At 40.7% G+C, this 23618-nt stretch overlaps 1 protein-coding gene across 1 annotated transcript; it reads right to left on the reverse strand.

The window, feature by feature from the left end:
* Positions 1-84: 84 nt before the first annotated feature.
* PPP2CB (protein phosphatase 2 catalytic subunit beta) lies at positions 85-23339 on the reverse strand. Its single transcript, XM_061404404.1, has 7 exons — positions 23200-23339; positions 10839-11048; positions 9086-9259; positions 6753-6842; positions 6474-6635; positions 4705-4823; positions 85-419 (listed from the first exon to the last, which is right to left on the reverse strand). Exons 1-7 carry the CDS (start codon positions 23299-23301, stop codon positions 347-349), a joined length of 930 nt encoding a protein of 309 aa, XP_061260388.1. The 5' UTR covers positions 23302-23339; the 3' UTR covers positions 85-346.
* Positions 23340-23618: the final 279 nt, after the last annotated feature.

Consider the following 23618-nt stretch of genomic DNA (forward strand, 5'->3'; position numbering starts at 1 on the left):
AATTTCCCAGTAAGTGCAAGAGATGGAGTTAGTTACCTTTTTTGCTTGAACAGTCCCAAGGAAAATGGTTACTACACATACAGCAGGCAAACTGTTAAGACCGACCGATCTAGAACTTAGTGTTGCACTAATTTCAGTCTCAAATTGTGCTGAACGCTCATCATTAGTATGGCACATTTTGGTCCATGATGTGGTTTAATGCCAAGACAGATCCCAATTTGTTACAGAAACACATAGATTACTGTTGCTTTTTTTGTTGTTTTTATATATATATATTTATATATATATATATATATAAAAGCCAGATATACTTCCACATACAAAGGCAGGTTTTCCCAAGAGGGATTTACAGGAAGTAGTCTGGGGTGCGCCGGGTCACATGAGGCTCTCCACGACGAGGTGCTGGGTCAAACTGAAGGCTATAAATGGCAAAAAAAAGAAAGAGAGAAAGCAATTGGTTACAGGTTTTGACTTTGCAGGCATACAAATCAATTAAGAACAAGACGTTGAGGCAGAAAGAGCAGTGCTCGTCTCCCACCTTTTCTGTGTTGTGACCCTGGGTAGTCACTGCAGGTGTTCTCTTCCACAAAACCAGCTCACTAAGCCACAGTGAAGATTTAAGCTAACAAGCTGTCTGGCTCACGTCTGACATAAGAGGTCTGTAATATTATCATCAGTTGAATGGAAGCAATGAGAGCAGACATGCTTGTTTTAGATTTTAAGGGAAAAGCATTCAGTCTTTCACTATTAAGAATGATGAAATTAGCTATGGGGGTTTTGTAGATGACCTTTATTCGGATGGGAAAGTTCCCTTCTTTGACTAGGTGGGTACAGCTGACCCTTGAACGAGGGAGGGGTTGGGGTCCCGCCCCTCTGCAGTTGAAAATCCGAGTATAACTTACAGTCAAGCCCTCTGTATGTGTGGTTCCTGCCTGTGGTCCCAAGGATCCTGTAATACTAGTGTTAGAGAACTAAAACAGGAAACCACATGTAAGTGGACTCATGCAGTTCAAATCTGTGTCGTTCAGGGGTCAACTGTATTTTTATTGTGAATTTTGACAAATGGCTTTTTCTGGCCTTACTGAGACGATCATGTGGTTTCTGTCCTTTGTTAATATGGTTTATTATAAGGACTAATTTTCCTGTTTTGAACCAACTTTGCATTCCTAGGATAAACCCCACTTGGTCAGTGTATAATCCTTTTCATATACCGCTGGACTTGGTTACTATTTTGTTGCACATCATTGCATCTGTATATGCATAAAGACTAGTCTGTAGTTTTCTTAAAACGTCTTTGATTTCGGTATTAGGAAATATCTTTAAAGAATGGCTGGGGAAGTAATCCTTCCTCTTCTGTTTTTTTGGAGGTGTTTGTGCAGGCTTTTCCTTTTAAAAAAGGTGCTAACTCCTTTTTTTAATCATCTGGTCAATTCACAACTGAAGCCAACTGGGCTTGGGCTTTTCTTAGTAGGAAGTCCTAAAATTATTAATTCAATTTCTTCACTTGCTTCAGGTTTATTGAAGTTTTCTATTTCTACTGAGTCAGTCTTGGTAGTTTTTCTTTTTGTCTTTCTAGGAATTCATCCATTTTATCCTACTTACCTAATTTGCCCCCATACAGTTATTCCTTGTATTCCCTTGCAATTCTTTTTATTTCAGTAAGGCTTGTGTGGATTTTGCTCATATTGGGTCTTCACTCTTTTTTTTTCTTGGCCAATCTACTTAAGGCTTTTCAATTCTATCAATAAGAAACAACATTTGGTTTCACTGGTTTTCAGTATTTTTCTATTTGATTTTATTTCCACCACTAACTTTATTTCCTTCCATATACTTGCACTAACTTTAACTTGCTCTTCTGTTTCTAGGTCTATAAGATGTAAAGATAGGTTATGGAGGCTGGATTTGGAGATGAGGGTACCAGCACGAGTGAGTTCTGGTGAGAGCCCTCTTCTGGGTTACAGACTGTCAACTTCTAATTCTACCTGATTTCTAATATAGGCATTTACAACCATAAATTTCTCTGAAAACACTGCTTTCCCTGAGATATCCTGTAAGTTTTGGTACACTGTGTTTTCATTTTCACTCGTCTCATTTTCTTTTTGACTACCTGAAAGGTTATTTAGGAGTGACTTTATTTCTACCTATTTATACATTTTCCTAGTTTTTCTTTTGTTATTGATTTCTAATTCATCCAACCATGTTTGGAGAATATACTTTGTATGATCCCATTCTTCTTAAATTTACTGAGGCTTGGCTTGTAGCCATGCACATGGTCAGTACTGGACAATGTTCCAGGCGTGTTTGAGAAGACTGTTCTGCTGTTGCCGGGTGGAGAGTTCTGTAGATGTGAGGGAAAATGTTTCTCAAGCCCTCTATTTTCTTGCTGGTCTTCTGTGTACTCCTGTTACTGCCAAGTGGCATAATGAAGTCTCCAGCTATTGTTGAATTGTCTGACTCTCAGTTCTGTTCCTTTTGCTCCATGTATTTCAGGGCTCCACTATCAAGTGCCTATCTTTGTGACATATTTCCCTGACAGTCAGACTCTCGATCGCTGTGAAATATACTTCTTCACGTCTAGTAACAATTTTTGTTTTGAAATCTGTTTGGCCTGACATTAGTATATCCAGTTCAGCACTTCTGTGGTTCTTATTTGCATAGCATATCTTTTCTCATCATGCGTCTTTTAACCTATTCATGTTTTTGAATATAAATTATATTTCCTATAGACATTATAAAGCTAGATATTTAAAAACAAAAACAGCAACTTGATAATTTCTGCGCTTTGGTAGCATTATGTTGATGACTCATTCAGTGCTACTGATATCGACTGGATTTTATACCTGTCATTTTCTTTTTTAAAATTATGCCTTTTGTTTCTTGGTTCCTGCTCTCACTGCATTCTTTGTAGTAAAATATTACTTTCTAACATACTATTTAAATTCCTTAATAACTGTACACTTATTTTATTAGCAGTTGCTCTAGAACCTAGACTATACAACTTGCAAAATTCTACTTCAGATTTGTAAATTCTAGTGAATTAAGAGGTGTTCACTCCTAGATAGCATATAGCTCCTTTCCATCTGTACTTCCTTTTTTTTGCTACTGATGTTATACACACATATATATATGTTATAAACCCCTAAATTATATATAATACTATATAATTAGTATACTATGTAATTACTATTTTACACACTCTTACAACCTTAAGTTGAGACAGGAGAGTGAGTATATATTTATAGATTTTGTTAAATATCTTCCTCATTTTTTCTTCATATACTTCCTTTAATTCAAATTTACCATCTGGTGGCCCTTACTTTAGAACAGCTTTGTTCCCCCCCACCTCTTCTGTGCTGTTACTGTCAAATCTACTACATTTCTGTATATTCCATTTCTTATAAGTTCAACTATACTATAAATATATCCATACTGTGTCATGCAACTGATTTTTAAATTCATTAAGAAGATGCAATTACTATTTTCTGTGTGTAGCAGACTTACTGTCTGGTGTCCCTTACTTTCAGCCTGAAGTGTATCTTATATGGCAGGTCTGCTAGCACGGAATTCTCTCCGTTTCTGTTTATCTGAGTATGCCCTTTTTGCATTCATTTTGAAGTTGTGCTGGATATGACCTGGATTTTTTTTATTTTTAGCACTTTAAGAATGTTTCATTGCCTTTCTGAGGCGATGTCAGCTGATTACTCCATTGAAATACTCTTTTGTAAGTCATTTTTCTCTTACTGTTGCCAGGATCTCTTCTTTTAGACTCTCAGCATTTTGACCGTGATGTCTGACTACACCTGTGTCCATACAGCCTAGTAACTGAGTACTGCCTTCTTTTCTCCCAGTTGTGATGATCTCAGGAAAGCTCTTCTTCTCTTTTCCTGGTTTTATCTGTTAAAGTTCTCCTTGCTTTCCTCTTTTGCTTACTGCTACTAATATTGTGGGAGCTATGAGAGCCTTCTTCATTGGTCTCCACCATATTACCCATTGTCTTCAACACAATACTTAGGCTTGCAATTCTTGACCCTCTGTTCTAAGTAAGGTCAGTCCCCTCAGGCAAAGGTGAGGAACTTTTCCCTGCATCTCTCTGAACAGAACTTTCATTTCACTGCTAAGAGATGCAGGCGGGTATGAAGGCCCACTTCTTCGTGGCATCCCCTGTTCTAGAGCCGGTGCTGGCAAGAACCAGGGATGCAGCATTCTCTACTCCTAATGTGCCCAACTGGAATACAGCCTCCACCCTAGGGCCAGGAAGGGGAAAGGAGTCTCAGCCTGACTGACTGTACAGAACTGGACTGGGGAGGCTGAGATATGCTGGCATCTGCCTGTGTCGGGGAAGAAGCCCCGTCTTCTTGGCCACACCTACAGAGTAGCTTCTGTACCAGGGATCTGGAAACAGGAGAGAACACACTGTGACTCAAATTCCACAGACTCAGGTGTTATGCTGAGAGTCAGCAGATCTTCTAGAATCAGTGTGTCTACAATTGCTGTATACATTTAGGACAAATCTCAAAAACGTGAAATAACAGTTTAATGTAACATTCTCCAGTCCAATGGTGGGTTCTGTTGGGGAGAGGATTTGCCATGTTTCTTGGCCCACTAATCCAAAATCAGAAATCTTCTACCTCTAATTTTCATAATCTACATTATAGTTCTCCTTTTAAAAGTGATTCCATACAATTAAAATTTAAAGGTACTTACAAGGAATATTTCAAAGTGTCATCTAATTCCATGATAGCAGCCTGGTTCCCACAACGATAACAGTAATTGGGTGCACTGAAAATGGTAACCACGTTCCGATCGTGACACCAATTGTATCCCTGCAACATTAATAAAAAAAACCAACCCATCAAAACCAGTATTTCACAGTAAAACTGTTATGCTGACAGATGCAACCTTTATTCTGTGCATCACCTGATGTGGTGCCCATCTTTTATACTAGACATCTGCACTGAGGCTCACCTGTGGACACTGTTCTGTTACTTAGGGCGCAATACCTTTTTCTGCTTGGTCTATGTTTGATATCAGGGCTAGGATGTGTATTCAGATTTCTCCCACAGTGATGGAAGAGGTCTCAATTCCTCCTCATAAATTATGTCAACTTTTGCTTTATGAATTTTGACTCTATTACTAGGTAAATTAAAATTTAGAATTATTCCCTCCCGTAGAACCAGATCAGTTTTCATCAGTGAAGACTTCTTTTTATTTATAAGTATCTAAAGCCTTACTCATATTATTAGCTATACTTTGGATAATTATCTAATTGATATACTGATACACCATTTCCCATCCCTGTACTTTTGGTCTATGGTATCAGTATGTTTTAGATAAATCCCAAATAACAGATGAATTTTGATTCTGTATCCAATCTGAAGGTCTCAGTATTTCAGGGAAGTGCACATTTCCATCCATTCGCATTCCTTACGATGACTGATGGAATTAGGTGTATCTTTACCACCCGCATTCATGTTCTTTATTTAACATGCTGTTCCCCTACCTGACTCTACTGGATTAGTGAAGTTTTCTCTAACATCCTGAAGCCACTCCCTAATGGTTTGGAAGGATTATATTCTATTTATATTCCTTTAGTGTTTAAAAAAAATAGTAACATCATGGTAGAGAAATCTGGCAGGCACCACCTTAACTAAGTGATCCAAGTGAATGCCACCAGTAGTGGGACAGATCTCATGACCTGCTATGATGTGCCGAGAAGGACACAAGCATCATGTCATACTCTGATATGCCCGCCAAAAATGCCTGTCCTGAATCATAAGGAAACATCAGCCAAACCACAAACAAAGGCGATTTCTACAAAACGCTTGTAGTCTTCAAAAATGTCAAGATTATCCAAAACAAAGAAAATCTGAGGAATTATGTCCACGTCAAAGAGGACTGAATACAGCATGAGCCTGGATTAGACTTAAACGCACAAATATAGTTAAATTTTGCTATAAAAAATTTAGCTATAAAAGGACATTGGTGAGATAATAAAAATTTGAATAAAGTATTTAGATAATAGTACTTTCTCAATGAAAATTTCCAGACTGTGATAACCATACCATGGTTATTTAGGAGAAAGTCCTTATTCTTACAAAATACACACGGAAATTTGGATGTAAAGGAGCATTTCACCTGCAACTGACATTCGAACAGTTCAAAAGTCAGGGGAAAGGGGAACAGGAAGAGAGAGACAGAATGATGAAGCAAACATTAAAGTATACTCAAGGAATCTGAGTGTAGGATACAAAGGAATTTTTTTGTTACTATTTTTGCAACTTTTCTCTAAGTCTTAAAGTGAGTTACAGTTTTGCTCTCGTCAACAATATTTTCCTTACTTGCTAAAACCAGCCAAGTTTTTTCTCCTTTCCTTTAGGTAATGGGGAGGGATGTTTCTGACACTCTAAGTCATGAAGCCTCATCGAAACACTTATTGGAAGCAGAGATCGTCATCCCACAGGAGAAGCACATACCTCCATTACAAGTTGGTGAGCACGAGAAACCAGTGTGAGACCATTAGCATGGTTAAACGTTTCAGAAATATCTTGTCCAAATGTGTAGCCAGCACCACGTGGTGAAATACCCCACCCACCACGATCATCTGGATCTGACCATAAGAGATCACACATCGGGCCCTGGCAAGGAAAATGGAGTACATAACACACATTATTAGCACTCACACGTGACTAATCTAGGGCTACCACATGTGGTTATATTTCTTTCTTTTTCATTAAAACTAAGTTTAAGTTTACCTCATGTGGAACTTCTTGTAAACGATCCAGGGCTCTTATATGATCCAGTGTATCTATGGATGGAGAGAGGCCACCATGGAGGCAGAATATCTGTTTAGGAATTAAAAAAAAAATGAACTTGTTTTATTAAATGCTAAATGTCAACCTTAGTAGCTTTTCTTTTCAAAATAATCTTTCATAATGTTCATAGTGGAAAATTTTATAAAATACAAAGAAAAAACCAGAAAACATTATCAGAGAAAGCAGTTAATATTCAAATATATTTCTTCTATCTTTTTTCTTTATAATCCTAGGTATTTTATGTAGTGTGTTTCTGCTTTCTCTAGAATGCAATTTCTGTGCTTGTGACCACCCACCATCACCTTTTCTGTGGGTTACTGCTGACAGATAAAAATTTAAAATTTCTCTTACAGCAAAGACCCTACTGATGCCTGTTAATGATTCTAATATAACAGCCTGTCAGTTTTCTAAGAGTTTTCTGAGTACATAATCATGTTATTTTCAAATAACAAAATCATAATTTTGTTATTTTCTTCTCAAATGTTTGGGCTTCCCTTGTGGCTCAGCTGGTAAAGAATCCGCCTGCAGTGCGCGAGACCTGGGTTTGATCCCTGGGTTGGGAAGATCCCCTGGTGAAGGGAAAGGCTACCCACTCCAGTATTCTGGCCTGGAGAATTCCATGGACTGATGGGGTCACAAAGAGTTGGACACGACTGAGCGACTTTCACTTTCACTTCTCAGTGTTTATACCTTTTAATTTTTTTTTTTTTTTTTTTTTTTTACAGCTCAGTGCATTAGCTAGGACTTCCAAAAACAAAATTGAAAAATAAAAGATTTGGTGGGAGGGAGGGGAGACAGTACTCCCAGGTCCAGCCTCCAGGGATTCTTAGTCAGAGATAGTAATAATAAAGTTTTAGAGGACACTTTCTTCCTGATTTTGAAGAGGTTTCTGATGTTTTGCTGATAAGTATAGTTAGTCGGAGAAGGCAAAGGCACCCCACTCCAGTACTTTTGCCTGGAAAATCCCATGGACGGAGGAGCCTGGTGGGCTGCAGTCCATGGGGTCGCTAGAGTCGGACACGACTGAGTGACTTCACTTTCACTTTTCACTTTCATGCACTGGAGAAGGAAATGGCAACCCACTCCAGTGTTCTTGCCTGGAGAATCCCAAGGATGGGGGAGCCTGGTGGGCTGCCGTCTATGGGGTCGCATGGAGTTGGACACGACTGAAGCGACTTAGCAGGAGCAGCAGCAGCAGCATAGTCAGTGGGGTTTTTTTTTTTTTAATCCAGTTAAGCTATTTCACTCCTTAATGGAGCTTCAAAAATACAGCACGTCATTCAGATGGTTTTGGTCTGATTTTATCTTTCTGTGCTTGCCATGTCTGATGTTATATTGGGGCTATACTAGCTTTACAGAGTGAGCTTTAAGCTCTCCATCTTTTCCTAAGCTCTAAAACATGGAAATGTTGTATTTCTTAAAGGTTTGGTAGAATCTGCCTATAAAACTATCTAGATCTGGTAACTCTTCAGTTTTTTCTTAGCCTGGTAGTTATTTACACTGATCTAAATTCTTTGAAGCAGTTTAATAATATTCTGCTATAATAAATTTCACCTATCTTTTCAACTTTATTGAAGTAAAGCTGTACCTGTGATATGCAAGTACCTCCATACTTAACAGTAATGCTTTATTTTTCAATCCCAGTGTTTTATGCGACCTCCTCCTCTCTTTCTAGATCAGTTTTTACTATTATGTTTCCCAAATAGACTTTTCAAACCTTGCTTTTGGCTATATTCATCAACTCTGTATTTGTTGGTATCCATTTCTGCTTTTATTTTGAATTAATCCTTTAAATTATTTAGTGTTTCACTCTTTGAATTAAATGTTTATTTTACATTTCTTTTCTATTTTTCTACAGATAAAATGTGATTTATAAATAAATGCATTTCCCTGCATTGCATCCCTTACTACACCTAAAAGTTTCAGTCTGCACCATATTTCCACTTGGTCATCTGGAAATAATTTTTATCTTATGAGTGTTAGTAGAAGACTGAAAGTTTCCAAGGAGGGAGATTTGTCCGATTACTTAGAATCAGACTGTCACTTAACGCATAGTGTATAAATAGATGGATCAATAGGTGGAAAGGGAAGCAGGAAGGTGAAGAAGGATGAAAGAAAGGATTTGCTGTCTCACATAAAACTCACCCAACGCCCTGTTCTGAAACTTTAAGGGAAAGACACAGACAAGGCCAGGGAGATGCAGAAAGAATGTCACAGAAACCTAGCCCCTAAATTACTAAGAAGAAAGCTTTTATCCACCCCCGCATACATACCTGTCCATCTACTAAAGCTGTAAGTGGCAGATAATCAAAGAGATCTGTAAAATATTTCCAAACATTGGCATTTCCATACTTTCGCAGACATTCGTCATAAAAGCCATAAACTTGGGTAATTTGTCGGCTTTCATGGTTTCCTCTCAGTATTGTAATGCGCTCTGGATAACGCACCTGGAGGGAAGGAAAAGGAACCCATGGTATACCTGGTAGCTACTAGTGTTAGTTAAGCACATTAACCTCTGACCCGCTTCATTTAATGGCCAATACATTAAATGTTAATTCTTTCTCAGAATAAAAAACTATCTTACTCATCACCAGGTCCCCTCTTGATTACTTTGAAATACTTTTTTATGGTCATCTTTCTTCATTACTATGTACTCATACTCCCCTCGCTGGAATTTCTTATTTAACCGATATTTGTACCTGATTCTTTGTCTCTAACACTTTCTCATACTCATATTATCATTAGTCTTCCCAGTGTTTCCAGAACACTATGACTTTTTAATGCTCAGTGGACACAGACCAGAGATCTGGACTTGAGATAAACTCTACACTCTTCCTCCTTTTTCCCACAAGGAAGAATGTATTTGCTAACAAAACACAAAAACAGGCTCTGAAAAATCTGGGCAAAATTTCAAATGTATTTATAGCTTCCTTTCCATGACAGAACATAGAGATGTACTTTATGGAATAATTTTTAGTTAGGAATGTGTCTGATAAGTATGAAAAAGCATCAGATTCTGTAAACCAAAAAGCTGCAAGTGCATACTTCATATATATTTACTAAGCAACCACTGTGTGTCCAACACTGAGCACAGAGTTCAAAGCTAGATGCCAGTTCCACAGAAATATAATACATGAATTCTGCTGGATGGGGACTAATTTCATTTAAGGAAGAATGAGAAATAAATAAAACAAGGCAAGAAACCACTATGTGACATAAATAAGGGATGTGAGCAAGTTTCATGATAATCTAGAGTAAAAAGAGGAAGGCTAACATGGAAGCAGTAGGACTTGAGCCGAGTTGTGGCAGAGGGGTAAGAAATAAGAGAGACTGATCTTCTGAAGAAATCAGATAAGGAAATATTTGGAGACAGACAGCACGTTTAAACTCTCTGATTTGAGGCAAAAAGTTTATGCTACCAACTCTGAGCAGCAAATTCAGGCTAGACAGTAGAGGATCAGTCAAGGAGTATAAGCCTGATTCTAAAGGTAACACAAAATCATTGAAGAGCTGGGAACAGTGCAATAAGATGAAAGTTAAATGAGAGATTTAATCTGGCAGCATATGCAAGGTAGATTTGGAGGGGTCAGGTCTTGGAGACAGAAATGTAGGTTACCACATTACCGTACTAATTAAAATATTACTGTACTAATTAAAGTGACATGATGAAGATATGCATTAAATGACAGTAAAAATAGAAAAGACACAGGAATAACAGATTTCTCAAGGCAAGAATTTTAAAAATACAGTATCAATTAACTATATATGCGGGCTAAGTTGACTAAAAATGATTCCAAGACTTCAGCTATGGATTACAACCTATAGAAATAATTTGCCAGAAATAGGCAAGAGATGTTTAATGCATCATTTTCATATCTTTTTCCCCAAAGATGTAAAATCAACCATTATTTTAAGGGGCTATAAAATGAATGGATCATAAACTAGAACATTATGATATGCAATGCCCACTCTGTCTTTTGCTGATTTAAAGCTTGGGGGAAAAAAAATGCATTTCTTTAGTCATACCTTTAATGCCACAAGAAGAGTTACCGTTTCCACAGAATAATAACCTCTGTCTACATAGTCACCCATGAACAGATAGTTTGTGTCTGGTGACTTCCCACCGATCCTGAAGAGTTCCATAAGGTCGTGGAATTGGCCATGCACATCTCCACAGACGGTGACAGGACAACGGACCTCTTGTACATTTGATTCTTTTGTTAAAATTTCCTTAGCCTGTTAAAGAAATGAAATCAACAATTGAAAAAAAAGATTCTACCACAAATCTGAAGGCATCATTTCTTGTCTATTTAAGAAAATGTGGAGAAAAAAATCAACTGAAATGTGCATTATAAAATCGTAAACTAAAACCACAAGAAGATACCACTGTACACGTCGTAGAATTAGAAGTGTTTCTGAGGATGTGGAGAAACTGGGACCGTTCACACAGTGTTGGTGGGAATCCAGAACGGTATACCTACTGTGGAGAACAGTCTGGCAGTCCCTCCGAGTGTTACACACAGAACTACCATGTGATCCAGCAATTCACCCCTAGACAGACACTCGAGAAGTGAAAACTGCAGCTGACACACGTTCATGGCAGCATTACTCACAATGGACAAAAAGCGGAAACTACCTCAACGTCCATTAACTAATGAATAAATAATGGTATTGTTTGTTCAGTGGAGTATTATTCAATAATAAAAGCAATGAAAGACTGATTACACGCTATTAACTTTGAAAACATACTAAGTGAAAGACAGTCACAAGTGGTCATATTGGATGACTCCATGGATGTGAAATGTTCAGAACAGACAAATCTACAGAGAGAGAACATCAGGGCTGCCTAGGGCTGAGGGGTAATAACTAAGGGGTATGAGATTTCTTCTGGGTTAATGAAAATATTCTAATAGGGCGGTGATGGATGCACATATCTATGAATGTACTAAAAGCCAGTGAACTGAACACTCAAAATCAGTGACTTGTATGGTATAGAAATTTCATCTCAAACCTGTTTTTTTTTAAATGAACAATATTATTTATAGATTAGAAATATCAATATTAAAGAAAAAGTCACAATTATTCAAATTCTTTCACAAACACCTTATACCAACTCATAGGACAATTTTCAATTTATTTCAACTATTCTATATTTAATAACTCAAGTTACTGTTCAGAGGCCCTAAAGTACAGAATTTATACATAAACAGTGACAAATTAAATATATTGACTAAGTTCAAGTTCATGACACCTCACTTATCTAACAACTTTTCCTATAAGAGCCCAGAATCAGAAGTAAATGAAAAAATACTCTCAAGTAATGAGCAAATATGGTAAAAGTATATGTACCAACTGAGACATGAGCTCCCTGCTGCCCAGTCAGTCACTGGGATGGGGCAAGGAGGGCAGAGCTGCTACAAGGTGTAATTCCAATTAGCACCAAAGAGATTATCAAGTATCTCCTATGAGGTTTGACAAATGGCTCAGAAATGTCCAAGTTCACAAATGAAACAGCATTTTTATCAAGTTTAGTCCATAAAAATAGCTTCCTAATTTTGTTCAGGAAAAAACAATCAAACTGAGGAACATAAATCAGAGTTCAGTTGGACCTGATGTCTTTTTTTTTTTTTTTGGCTGTGCCGGCTCTCTGTGGAGCACAGGCTGAGTTACCCTAGGGCTTGCGGGATCTTATTTCCTCAACCAGGGATCAAACCCACGTCCCCTGCTATGGAAAGTGGTCAACCGCTGGACCACCAAGAAGTCCCTGGACCTGATGTCTTGTACTTATTATTTCTGAGAAAAACCCTCAACATTCAGCTGATGGTTCCAAATCTAAACAGGAAATCTCCTTCATATACAAACACTATCTTCAGTACCTTATTTTAAACATGGAAATAAAAAGCACCAAAATGTAAATATTATCCAATTCAACTGTTCTTTTAAGGACATATGGTTATCTTAACCCAGCACAGGTTTTATAAAACTATGAAGATGAGTTAAGAGACATCATTCACAGTGTGTGTTTGCTTTACATTAATAGCTTCCTGAGGTTTTATCTTCATACAATGAAGTACTTCATCAGGCCAGACAAATTTTTATCTTTACAGTACAGATCCCTGATGTTTCTACATGATTTATAACTCACACCCTTTATTGTAAAGTGCTCTTATTTTGCGATCACTCTGGGTCCCTTCAAGCAAAGGGTGGGCTGGCCTGGCAGAAGTTAAGTATACAGTTCACCTGACAGCTAGAATTCTCAATGTACAAACCTCTGTGTGTCAGGGGTCCCCAAAAGCGCCCCAGGTTTGCTGGTGATTCACAAAAGACGATCCACAGATCTCAGCACACAAGTGTACTCACAGCTATGACTTACGACAGTAAAAACAGACACAGCACAATCACCAGACGGAAAAGGCCAGACGCACGGCCTGAGCAAACCAAGGCTTCAGAGTCCTCTCCAGGCGGAGCTGCACAGAACGCACCTGACGCCCATGCGCAACCTGCCCGTCACCCGGAAGCTCTTCTCCCTCGGCGCCCAGATGGGGAGCTGGGCCCTCTGCTGCTGCTGCTAAGGCGCTTCAGTCATGTCCGACTCTGTGCGACCCCATAGACAGACGCCCACTGGATTCCCCCATCCCTGGGATTCTCCAGGCAAGAACACTGGAGTGGGTTGCCATTTCCTTCTCCAATGCATGAAAGTGAAAAGTGAAAGGGAAGTTGCTCAGTCGTGTCCGACTCTTTGCGACCCCATGGACTGCAGCCTACCAGGCTCCTCCTTCCGTGGGATTTTCCAGGCAAGAGTACTGGAATGGGGTGCCATTGCCTTCTCCACTAGACATTCAAAGAAAACCACGTGTCCAGCATAAATCACACTGTTTGCATGAATGGTTTAGGCACAGTGAGCCATTCTCAACAGGGAATGGTGTGAAGCCTCCCCAAATCCAAGCTTCCAGACACCAACGGCAACCCTGACACCCAGCCTTTAATCAGACAGTGGTCTTGGGGCTGCTATGCCAACTCTTTTCTGTACACTGTGTAACTCTGCATGTAATTCTCATGACTGTTTCTTTAATGTGACTTAGTACTCAAAGCTTAATTATCTCTACGACTCTGATAGGGGCTTCCCTGGTGAATCAGTGGTAAAGAATCCTCCTGCCAATGCAGGAGACACAGGAGACTCAACTTCTATCCCTGCATGGGGAAGATCCGCTGGAGGAGGAAATGACAACCTGCTTCAGGATCCTTGCCTGGGAAATCCCATGGACAGAGGAGCCTAGCAAGCTACAGTCCATGAGGGCGCAAAGAGTTGGACATGACTGAACATGCGTGAAGACTGACGATAGTTCGGTTCAGTTCAGTCGTTCACTTGTGTCTGACTCTTTGAGACCCCATGGCCTGCAGCACGCCAGGCTTCCCTGTCCATCACCAACTCCCAGAGCTTACTCAAACTCATATTCATTGAGTCGGTGATGCCATCCAACCATTTCATCCTCTGTCGTCCCCTTCTCCTCCTGCCCCCAATCCCTCCCAGCATCAGAGTCTTTTCAAATGAGTCAGCTCTTCGCATCAGCTGGCCAAAGTATTGGAGTTTCAGCTTCAACATCAGTCCTTCCAAGGAACACCCAGGACTGATCTCCTTTAGGATGGACTGGTTGGATCTCCTTGCAGTCCAAGGGACTCTCAAGAGTCTTCTCCAAAACCACAGTTCAAAAGCATCAATTCTTCAGAACTCTACTTTCTTTATAGTCCAACTCTCACATCCATACATGACCACTGGAAAAACCACAGCTTTGACTAGCTGGACCTTTGTTGGCAAAGCAATGTCTCTGCTTTTTAACAGGCTATCTAGGTTGGTCGTAACTTTTCTTCCAAGGAGCAAGCGTCTTTTAATTTCATGGCTGCAGTCACCATCTAAAGTGACTTTGGAGCCCCCCAAAATAAAGTCTGATACTGTTTCCACTGTTTCCCCATCTATTTGCCATGAAGTGATGGGACCAGATGCCATGATCTTCGTTTTCTCAATGTTGAGCTTTAAGCCAACTTTTTCACTCTCCTCTTTCACTTTCATCAAGAGGCTCTTTAGGTCTTCTTCACTTTCTGCCATAAGGGTGGTGTCATCTGCCTATCTGAGGTTATTGATATTTCTCCTGGCAATCTTGATTCCAGCTTGTGCTTCTTCCAGCCCAACGTTTCTCATGATGTACCCTGCATATTAGTTAAATAAGCAGGTGGACAATATACAGCCTTGACGTACTCCTTTCCTGATTTGGAACCAGTCTGTTGTTCCATGTTGTTCCCTGTTGCTTCTTGACTTGCATACAGATTTCTCAGGAGGCAGGTAAGGTGGTCTGGTATTCCCATCTCTTGAAGAAGTTTCCATAGTTTGTTGTGAGCAACATAGTCAAAAGGCTTCAGCACAGTCAATAAAGCAGAAATAGATGTTTTTTTGGAACTCTCTTACTTTTTCGATGATCCAACAGATGTTGGCCATTTGATCTCTGGATCCTCTGCCTTTTCTAAAACCAGCTTGACCATCTGGAAGTTCACAGTTCATGTACTGTTGAAGCCTGGCTTGGAGAATTTTGAGCATTACTTTGCTAGTGTGTGAGATGACTGCAATTGTGTGGTAATTTGACATTCTTTGGCATTGCTTTCTTTGGGATTGGAATGAATACTCACCTTTTCCAGTCCTATGGCCACTGCTGAGTTTTACAAATTTGCTGGCATATTGAGTGCAGCACTTTCACAACATCATCTTTTAGGATTTGAAATAGCTCAACTGGAATTCCATCACCTCCACTAGCTTTGTTCGTAGTGATGCTTTCTAAGGCCCACTTGACTTTACATTCCAGGATGTCTGGCTCTAGGTGAGTGATCACACCACTGTGGTTATCTGGGTTGTGAAGATCTTTTTTGTACAGTTCTTCTGTGTTTTCTTGCCACCTGTTCTTAATATCTTCTGCTTCTGTTATGTCCATACCATTTCTGTCCTTTATCGAGCCCATCTTTGCATGAAATATTCCCTTGGTATCTCTAATTTTCTTGAAGAGATCTCTAGTCTTTCCCATTCTATTGTTTTCTCTATCTCTTTGCATTGATTGCTGAGGAAGGCTTTCTTATCTCTCCTTGCTATTCCTTGGAACTCTGAATTCAAATGGGTATATCTTTCCTTTTCTCCTTTGCCTTTTGCTTCTCTTCTTTTCATAGCTATTTGTAAGGCCTCCTCAAACAACCATTTTGCCTTTTTGCTTTTCTTTTTCTTGGGGATGGTGTTGATCACTTCATCAGGTATGACCTAAATCAAATCCCTTACGATTATACAGTGGAAGTGACAAATAGAGTCAAGGGATTAGATATGATAGAGTGCCTGAAGAACTCCGGATGAAGTTTGTGACACCGTACAGGTGACAGTGACCAAGACCATCCCCAAGACTCTGATAAGACCTAGTTAAAACTTTGAAGTGAAGGACTGTGGTGATGCAAGATGCCACTTGGTCCAGATGCATGCAGGCAGACTGCTGTTACTACTGATGCACTGCTGTGTTCCTATCCATTCAAACTTGTTTCGTTTCTCACCCACTTAAAACATTCTTCCTTGTTGCCATCAAGTCAAATCTATGAACAGAACTGAAAAAATAAGTTTGGAAATGACATTCACATATAATTCTTTATTTTCACTCTACCTATGTTTAAGAATACAGAAAATGGAAATGTCAAGTCTTCCCAGCCCCTCAACAGTTGACATGCTATTGACATCTCTATTTCTGTGCTGGTGCCCATCACTGGAACCACAAAGCTACTGAATTTGGTTTTGGGATAGCCAGCATACAAATTCCTTTCCCCTCTATTTATACATAAATCATCTGCTATTAAAAAGTGATTACCTCTTACTCCTAGGCAAATTCATCTAAAGAAAAGCCACAGAACAGAGTGATCTCTGAAAAAGATGAGATCAAATAAACCTCTAAATCTCATGAAAGTCACTCAGTCATGCCCAACTCTTTGCGACCCCAGGAACTATACAGTCCATGGACTTCTCCAGGCCAAAATACTGGAGTGGGTAGCCTTTCCCTTCTCCTGGGGACTTGCCAACTCAGGGATTGAACCCAGGTTTCCTGCACTGCAGGTGGATTCTTTACCAGCTGAGCCACAAGGGAAGCCCTCTAGATCCTACAGGGCAAGGTTAATGTAAGTATGGTGGCCTGTCCTCCTGCAGTTATGAGGTTTCTTCCAAAAATGAGAATTGACTTTTTTTTTTAAAGGGAACAAACTTTTTCTTTCAGTTCAATGACACTCAAGTGTCTATATGCCAAGTAATATCAAGCTTGGAAACACAAGTAAGAAAAAAATCATATACTCTGTTAAAATTAAGAAAGAATGAGGCATGCATATGTACACAGAACAAGACACTGTGTAGTTAAAAAGGTTTTAGGATAACTGTGATCCCATCTTAATAAAAACAAAAGGCTGGAAAATCACCTCAGGTTTGTCTCTGAGGTAGGGCGGTAATGGGAGGGGAAGGTGGGTTTAACAGTGGAGCCTGCTGGTTTCCTTCCCTACATTTTTGAGATGCTTAAATTAAAAAAAAAAAAAAAAAAAAAGTATTACTTTTTCAATGGGCTTCCCTGATGGCTCAGCTGTTAAAGAATCCGCCTGCAATGTAGGAGACCTGGGTCTGATGCCTGGGTTGGGAAGATCCCCTGGAGGACAGCATGCAGCCCACCTCAGTATTCTTGCCTGGAGAACCCCCATGGACAGAAGAGCCTGGCGGGCTACAGTCCATGGGGTCGCAAAGAGTTGGACATGACTGGGCGATTAAGCACTTTTTCAATCTTAAAAAATAACTTTTTGAACTTTGAAACAAATTCTAGATGGCAACAACCTAATTATTATTGTTGTTTTTAGGCAATAACCTAAAAACAACCGCAGTGCTATATTCATATAAGGGAATTTTATTCAGCCACAAAAGAGAATGAAATACTGACACAGGCTACAACGTGGAATCTTTAGCCAGACACAAAACATGATGTATCACATGATGACGCTGATATAAAGTGTCTAGAACAGGCAAATTCATAGAGACAGAAGTCCATCAGTGGCCGCCAGGGGATGGAGAAGGAAGAGTGAGGACTGACTGCTAGTGGGCACAGGGTTTATTTTCCGGAGTGATGAAAATGTTCTGGAATTATATGGTAGAGATGACCGCAAAACGATGAATATACTAAAACCACTGAGTTGTACACTTTATAGGGCAAACGTTTATACTATACGAATTGTACCTCAATTTAAACATACAAGGAAAGCCCAAACCTAAATGTGAAACACTGCTGTGGCTCTGAACTAGCCTTCTTGGAAAGATGACAGGGATTTTTTTTTTTTTAAATTTTATTTTTTGGCAGCAGCACACAGCACGCGGGATCCTGGCTCCCTGAGCAGGGACTCAGCTGGTATCCCCTGTGGTGAAAGTGTGGCATCCTAACCACTGGACTGCCAGGAAAGGACGACAGTGATTTTAATGCCATTTTTTCTTAGAAAAACTGAGTTCAGGAAATACACATAGTTTATGTAGTAAAATGCAGTGACTGTTTTGGTATTAATTTTAACTTCAATTTATGGCATTTTGATTTCCTTTAATCAAAGAAGACTTCATCCACCAAGCCCTTCATAGCACCTAGAAGAAAAAGTGAAGGAAAAATCTCTGCAAGATCTTCAAAGTAGAGTAAAAGACATATGTTGCAAATAAAACTATTCCATGTGAAAGTAGTTTATATAATTATCTTCATTTTATCTGTGAACATGATTTTACACATCCTATGGACAGCTGAGAAATGATGAACTGATTTTAAAAAAGGCTGCTTTTTAGTCGGAGCAGTAGTTCATGCTAGTCCAGTCTGGTTTAGTTTCTTTACCTGTCTGACATGAAGGATGGCTTAGATAAGCACGGAAAATGATTTGTTCAGTTGGTAATACTGGGTTTTAACCTCAGATTTCACCGCAGTCATGCTATTTTTTGTTATAGTAAGACAGAAACACGCTACTCTCTCTCTCGATCACTGAATTAAAAGAATGACTTATTTGTATCTGGCCGTGTCAGGTCCTGGGTGTGGCGCGGGAGCTCAGCAGCTGCAGCTCGTGGGCTGTTTCGCTGCGGCACGTGCAGTCTTAGCTCCCTGACCAGGGACCGAAACGGTGCCGCTGAACTGGAAGGCAGGTGCTTCCTCAGCGGACCACCAGGGACGTCCTCTCCATCACTGCATTTTCAACTCTATGGGCCACCAGAGCTGGCTCAAAGGAAGTTAAAATGAAAGTAACGGGCTTTTTGGCTGTTAACACCAATTTTAAGTACAAACTATTAAAGAAAACCATTCGAGAGCTTTTCTCAACTCAGAAAAATCATTTTTACCAGGACCTAATTTTCATTAAGATGGTTTTAGGCATTCATGAATTTACGCATGCTATTTCACATCAGTGAAGTAATACCCTACAGAGAATTCTGCTTCTTTCAAGGCTGAGGCCAGGACCCAGGAACATATCCATTAGACCAATACAGAATTTACATATTTATCTATACAAACCTCAAATTGTTTCTAAGTAGCCACTGTATAATCATCAGCATAAAGCTCTGCTCGCACACACATGGGCTAAAATTTCCCTCCCTGCTTAGAATATCATCACCAAGGTTCTACAGAATAAAATAAAGTTTATCAGGTCGAAGAGCCTAAAAATGTCTCCTCCTGAGACTCTACCAAACGTTAAATATAGTTCTAGTCAGAATGTGCTCAGCTGTGCCAGGCTGGCTCTCCAGGCCCCTATCCTTATAAATCACGGTGCACACCGTGCGCAGACGGAGAAGCAACCGCTCTGCCCACCAAGAGGGCAAAACATGCAACTGGCCCCTAAGTTCGACTGCTCGTTTTTTTTTCTTAATTAAAACTTTTTAAATTTAATTTTTGGCTGTGCAGGGTCTTCGCTGCTTCACATGGGCTTCCCCTTGTTGTGGAGCAGGGGCCCTAGGAGCACGCAGGCTTCAGTGGCTGCGGCACGTGGGTTTGGAAGTTGTGGCGAATGGGCTTAGTCGCTCCGTGGCGTGTGGGACCCAGATCAGGCACTGACGCTGTGTCCCCTGCACTGCAAGGTGGATTCTTAACCACTGGACCACCAGGGAGCCCCTGGACTGCTAATTTAAGTTCATGTTAAGAGTTGGTCATCTTCTTGGAAGACATGCCTTAACTATTTTATGCAAACAGTTTTTCTCTAGACAGAAACTAACCTTGAAGGCCAGACATACCATATCATGCATACCCATATATATTTTTTAATCAATAGTTATTCTCCAATTGGCATTTGGATGGATTTTATTTTGCCACTACCTCAAAAGAGGGCTATTTCCCAGTACCACTCTGGTCTTTAATTTCAGCTGATTAAGATTCAGGCAATCTGAGTTAGAACAGAAATTTAATTTTGAGGAAGAAATCACCATCCTATGATGTAACTTTCTATAAAATAATATTTCTAATAGACTCTCAAAAAATGTTTTTAAAAAAACTAAAATCTAGTCACAAAGAATTAAACAAAAAGATGATTTTTACAGTTTTAAAACATTAGGCTTAACTTTTTAATTTCTCTTATATTCTTTATGCCTGCCATTCTTGACCTGGAAGGGGAGAACACATATTAAGTAGACCAAGTGAGGAACTACTACCAATCCCAGCAGTTTGTGCTTCAGGTAACAGGGATCACAAGAAATAACGAAACTTTTTCAGAGTTCTAGAGCCACTAAATGGAAAACCTCTCTTGAAGTACATTCTCCACAGAGAAGTCATATCGACAAATCTGTTTATTTTGCAGCTTCTTCCAAAAGAAAATAGGATGACACTTAAAAGAAGATAGAACAGCTGTTTTTTTTTTTTTTTTTAAGCTTTCCTTCATTTAGTATCTACTGCAAATTTCTTGTTAGGACTTCACTCCAGTGGAGTCTTAATACAACTGCCCCAGGAGGTCAGCAAACCAGGAGGTCAGTGATCACCCCGGCCTTAGCGATAAGGAATAGGAGGGGCAGGGCTGGGCAGCCATCAAGCTGTGGAGCCAGGGTCTGAATGCAGGCTGGCCATTACAAACAAATGCTGCACTCAGCAGGAAAAAGGAGGGCAGAGGTAGGGAAGTAAAATGGAACTGTAAGGTTAGGTGACAGAAAACCAACACCACAAAGGTTTGCCACAGCTGCTGGAAAGGGGCTCCACACCAAGCACGGCTGAGAAGGGCGGGGGCAGGGGGCGGCGGAGCACTCCACGTCCCTGGCAAAAGTGGAGGATAAAGATAAATGACAGAGCTGCCACTTAAAAATTCATGCTTGGTGGAAAAGTACAAATATTCAGAGAAAAAAGTGGGTAAGATATAAGCTTAAATATACCTCAAAGATTCTAGGGACTGGCAGTCCAATTTATTTAGGAGCTGAAGTCAAAATAATCTCTCTGGACAAATTCAGAAAGCTTGCTCAGGTGATTAAAGGATCGTGTGATCGAGGAGGGGTGCAACATTCTTCTCCGGAAAGACATCTTAAAATTATCAGACAGTCAGAGAGAAGAGCCGATTCAACTACCACCGCTGCCCACCGCTTACAGTCCATGTCTACTAGTCACAGTGAGGCTAACGGACTCAGCTAACTGCACAACTGGGTTATTTCACCTGACAGGACAGCCTGAGAGACAGCGATTTAAAGCAAATTTTAAAACGTGAAATTACAGGTTATCACACAAGAAAACTGAATGCAGCCAGAACTTGAAGCGGTCCATAAGCAATTTGTCTCAGAAACACAAATATACCACTTTTTGCCAGTTCTATTTACAGAAATACATCCTCCTGTATCAATAGTTATTTAGTAGACTCATAGACATAGAAAACAAACTAAGGGTTACCAAAAGGGGATGGGGAGGGGATAAATTAGCAGTTTGGGATTAACATATACACACTACTTTACTATGTAAAAGAAACAACAAGAACCTTCTGTATAGCACAGGAAACTATACCCAGTGTCACGTAATAACCTATAATGAAAAAGAACCTGAAAAAGAATATTGTATATTTATAGCTGAATAAGTTTGTTGAACACTTAAATGCAACATTATACTTCAAAAAAAAAAATGTTAATAAAGACCCAAAACAGCGTTACACTTAATTTAAAAAACAAAACACTATTTTCAACTTAGTACTAACTCTTCCATTTCTTAGACATTTAATTTTAAGGGTCCTCTATAAGTAATATTAATAAAATCTTTCCTTCAATGCCTTTCTGAGGCATCCTGCTTTCCAAACAAAATCAAGAAAGTCTTAGGGATTATGGCTTAAAAATACGTAACAATTCAAAAGCATTAAAGGATAAATAATTTTGTTACTCCTTCACGAGACCTTTTTACATAAAAATAGTCTAGGCTATAAAAGATGAATGAGAAAAAAAAGTAAAGTCCAAAATAATTCCAATGGTTAAGAAAAAAATGGATACAGAATTCAGAAGATTGTCTACGATCACACAATCAAGAGCGACTGAAAACAGTAAACCATCTGCATATTTTATTACTTTTTGGCAATGAAAAAAACCTTACAAGTAACAGAAACAGAAATAACCTTCTGAAAAGTGCTACCCTGCAGGAGAAACACAGACCCCACTTATCATTTCAGGTAGGCACTGTTGCCAAACTGAAGACTTGCCGTCTTGTTTCTGAAAAATCAAACATTTTTGCTTCCAAAGAGCCTCTCAACGTGAAGACCAGCCACCATCTGTCTCAACTAGAGTCAACTTCTATTTTAAAAAATCACAGTCTGCCATCACACCCACCTCTCTACAAACAAATGCCTGACGCATTACCAAGTATTAGCGATGTTTGAAGGGCCAAGTCACCTGAGAAAAAGCCTCAGTTTCTTACCACGCGCGTTGATAATTCACAACACCCAGGCTCATTTCGGTGCACTTTCCATTACGAGGCTGCAGGAGATTAATCTGCCTGGCGGTTGAAGCTTCAGGATTGCCAGTCCGCCGGGGTTAATAATGGGGTTGTCAGCAATCCTCACCAGAGCGCCGGTCACCCCACAATCACACTCGGGTGATGAATTCCAGGTGCCACGGAGCCCCCGCCCACCCATCCCGGACGCCTTAGGTCTGGATCCGGGGCGGAGCGGGGGTCTGGGCCTAACCAAGGGCTGTGTCCCGAGAGGGGTCCTGGAAAGGCCCGGCCCCGCCCAGGTCTGATGCCGAAGCGGGAGACGCAGCTCCGCGGGTGCCTGGACCGGGTGCCGGGATGAAGGCGGGCGGGCGGCCCGAGAGGGGAAGGAGGAGGGGTTCCCCCACCCAGCCGAGGCTCCCCGGCCGCACCTCGCCCCTCTTCTCGCTCACCTTTTCACACAGCGTCCGGACTTGGTTCTCGTTGAGCTGTTTACACTCATTCAGCTGTTCGACCCACTGGTCCAGGTCCTTAGTGAACGCCTTGTCGTCCATGGCGGCCCCCGCCCCTCCGCCGCCGCCTCCTCCCGCCCCCCGCGCGCCCCCGCCCCGGGCGCCGCTCCCCTAGCCCCCCGCCGCCGCCGCCGCCAGCTCCCGGCGGGGGAGGGAGGAGCCGGGCACTGCGGACCCCGCGCCCCGCCCAAGCCCCTCGGGCGGCTCCGAGCGCGCGGCCTCCGGGAGACCCCCGCCCGCCCCGGCCCGCCGGCCCGCGCGCCCGGAGAGTCGGTGAAGGACGCGGGGACGTGCGGGGCTTCCGCGCAGCTGCCGCCGGAGGATGGGCACCCGCCGCCTGCCGGCCGCCGGCCGCTCTC

Source organism: Bos javanicus, chromosome 27 (genome assembly GCF_032452875.1).
Source record: "Bos javanicus breed banteng chromosome 27, ARS-OSU_banteng_1.0, whole genome shotgun sequence".
Taxonomy (NCBI): Eukaryota; Metazoa; Chordata; class Mammalia; order Artiodactyla; family Bovidae; genus Bos; species Bos javanicus.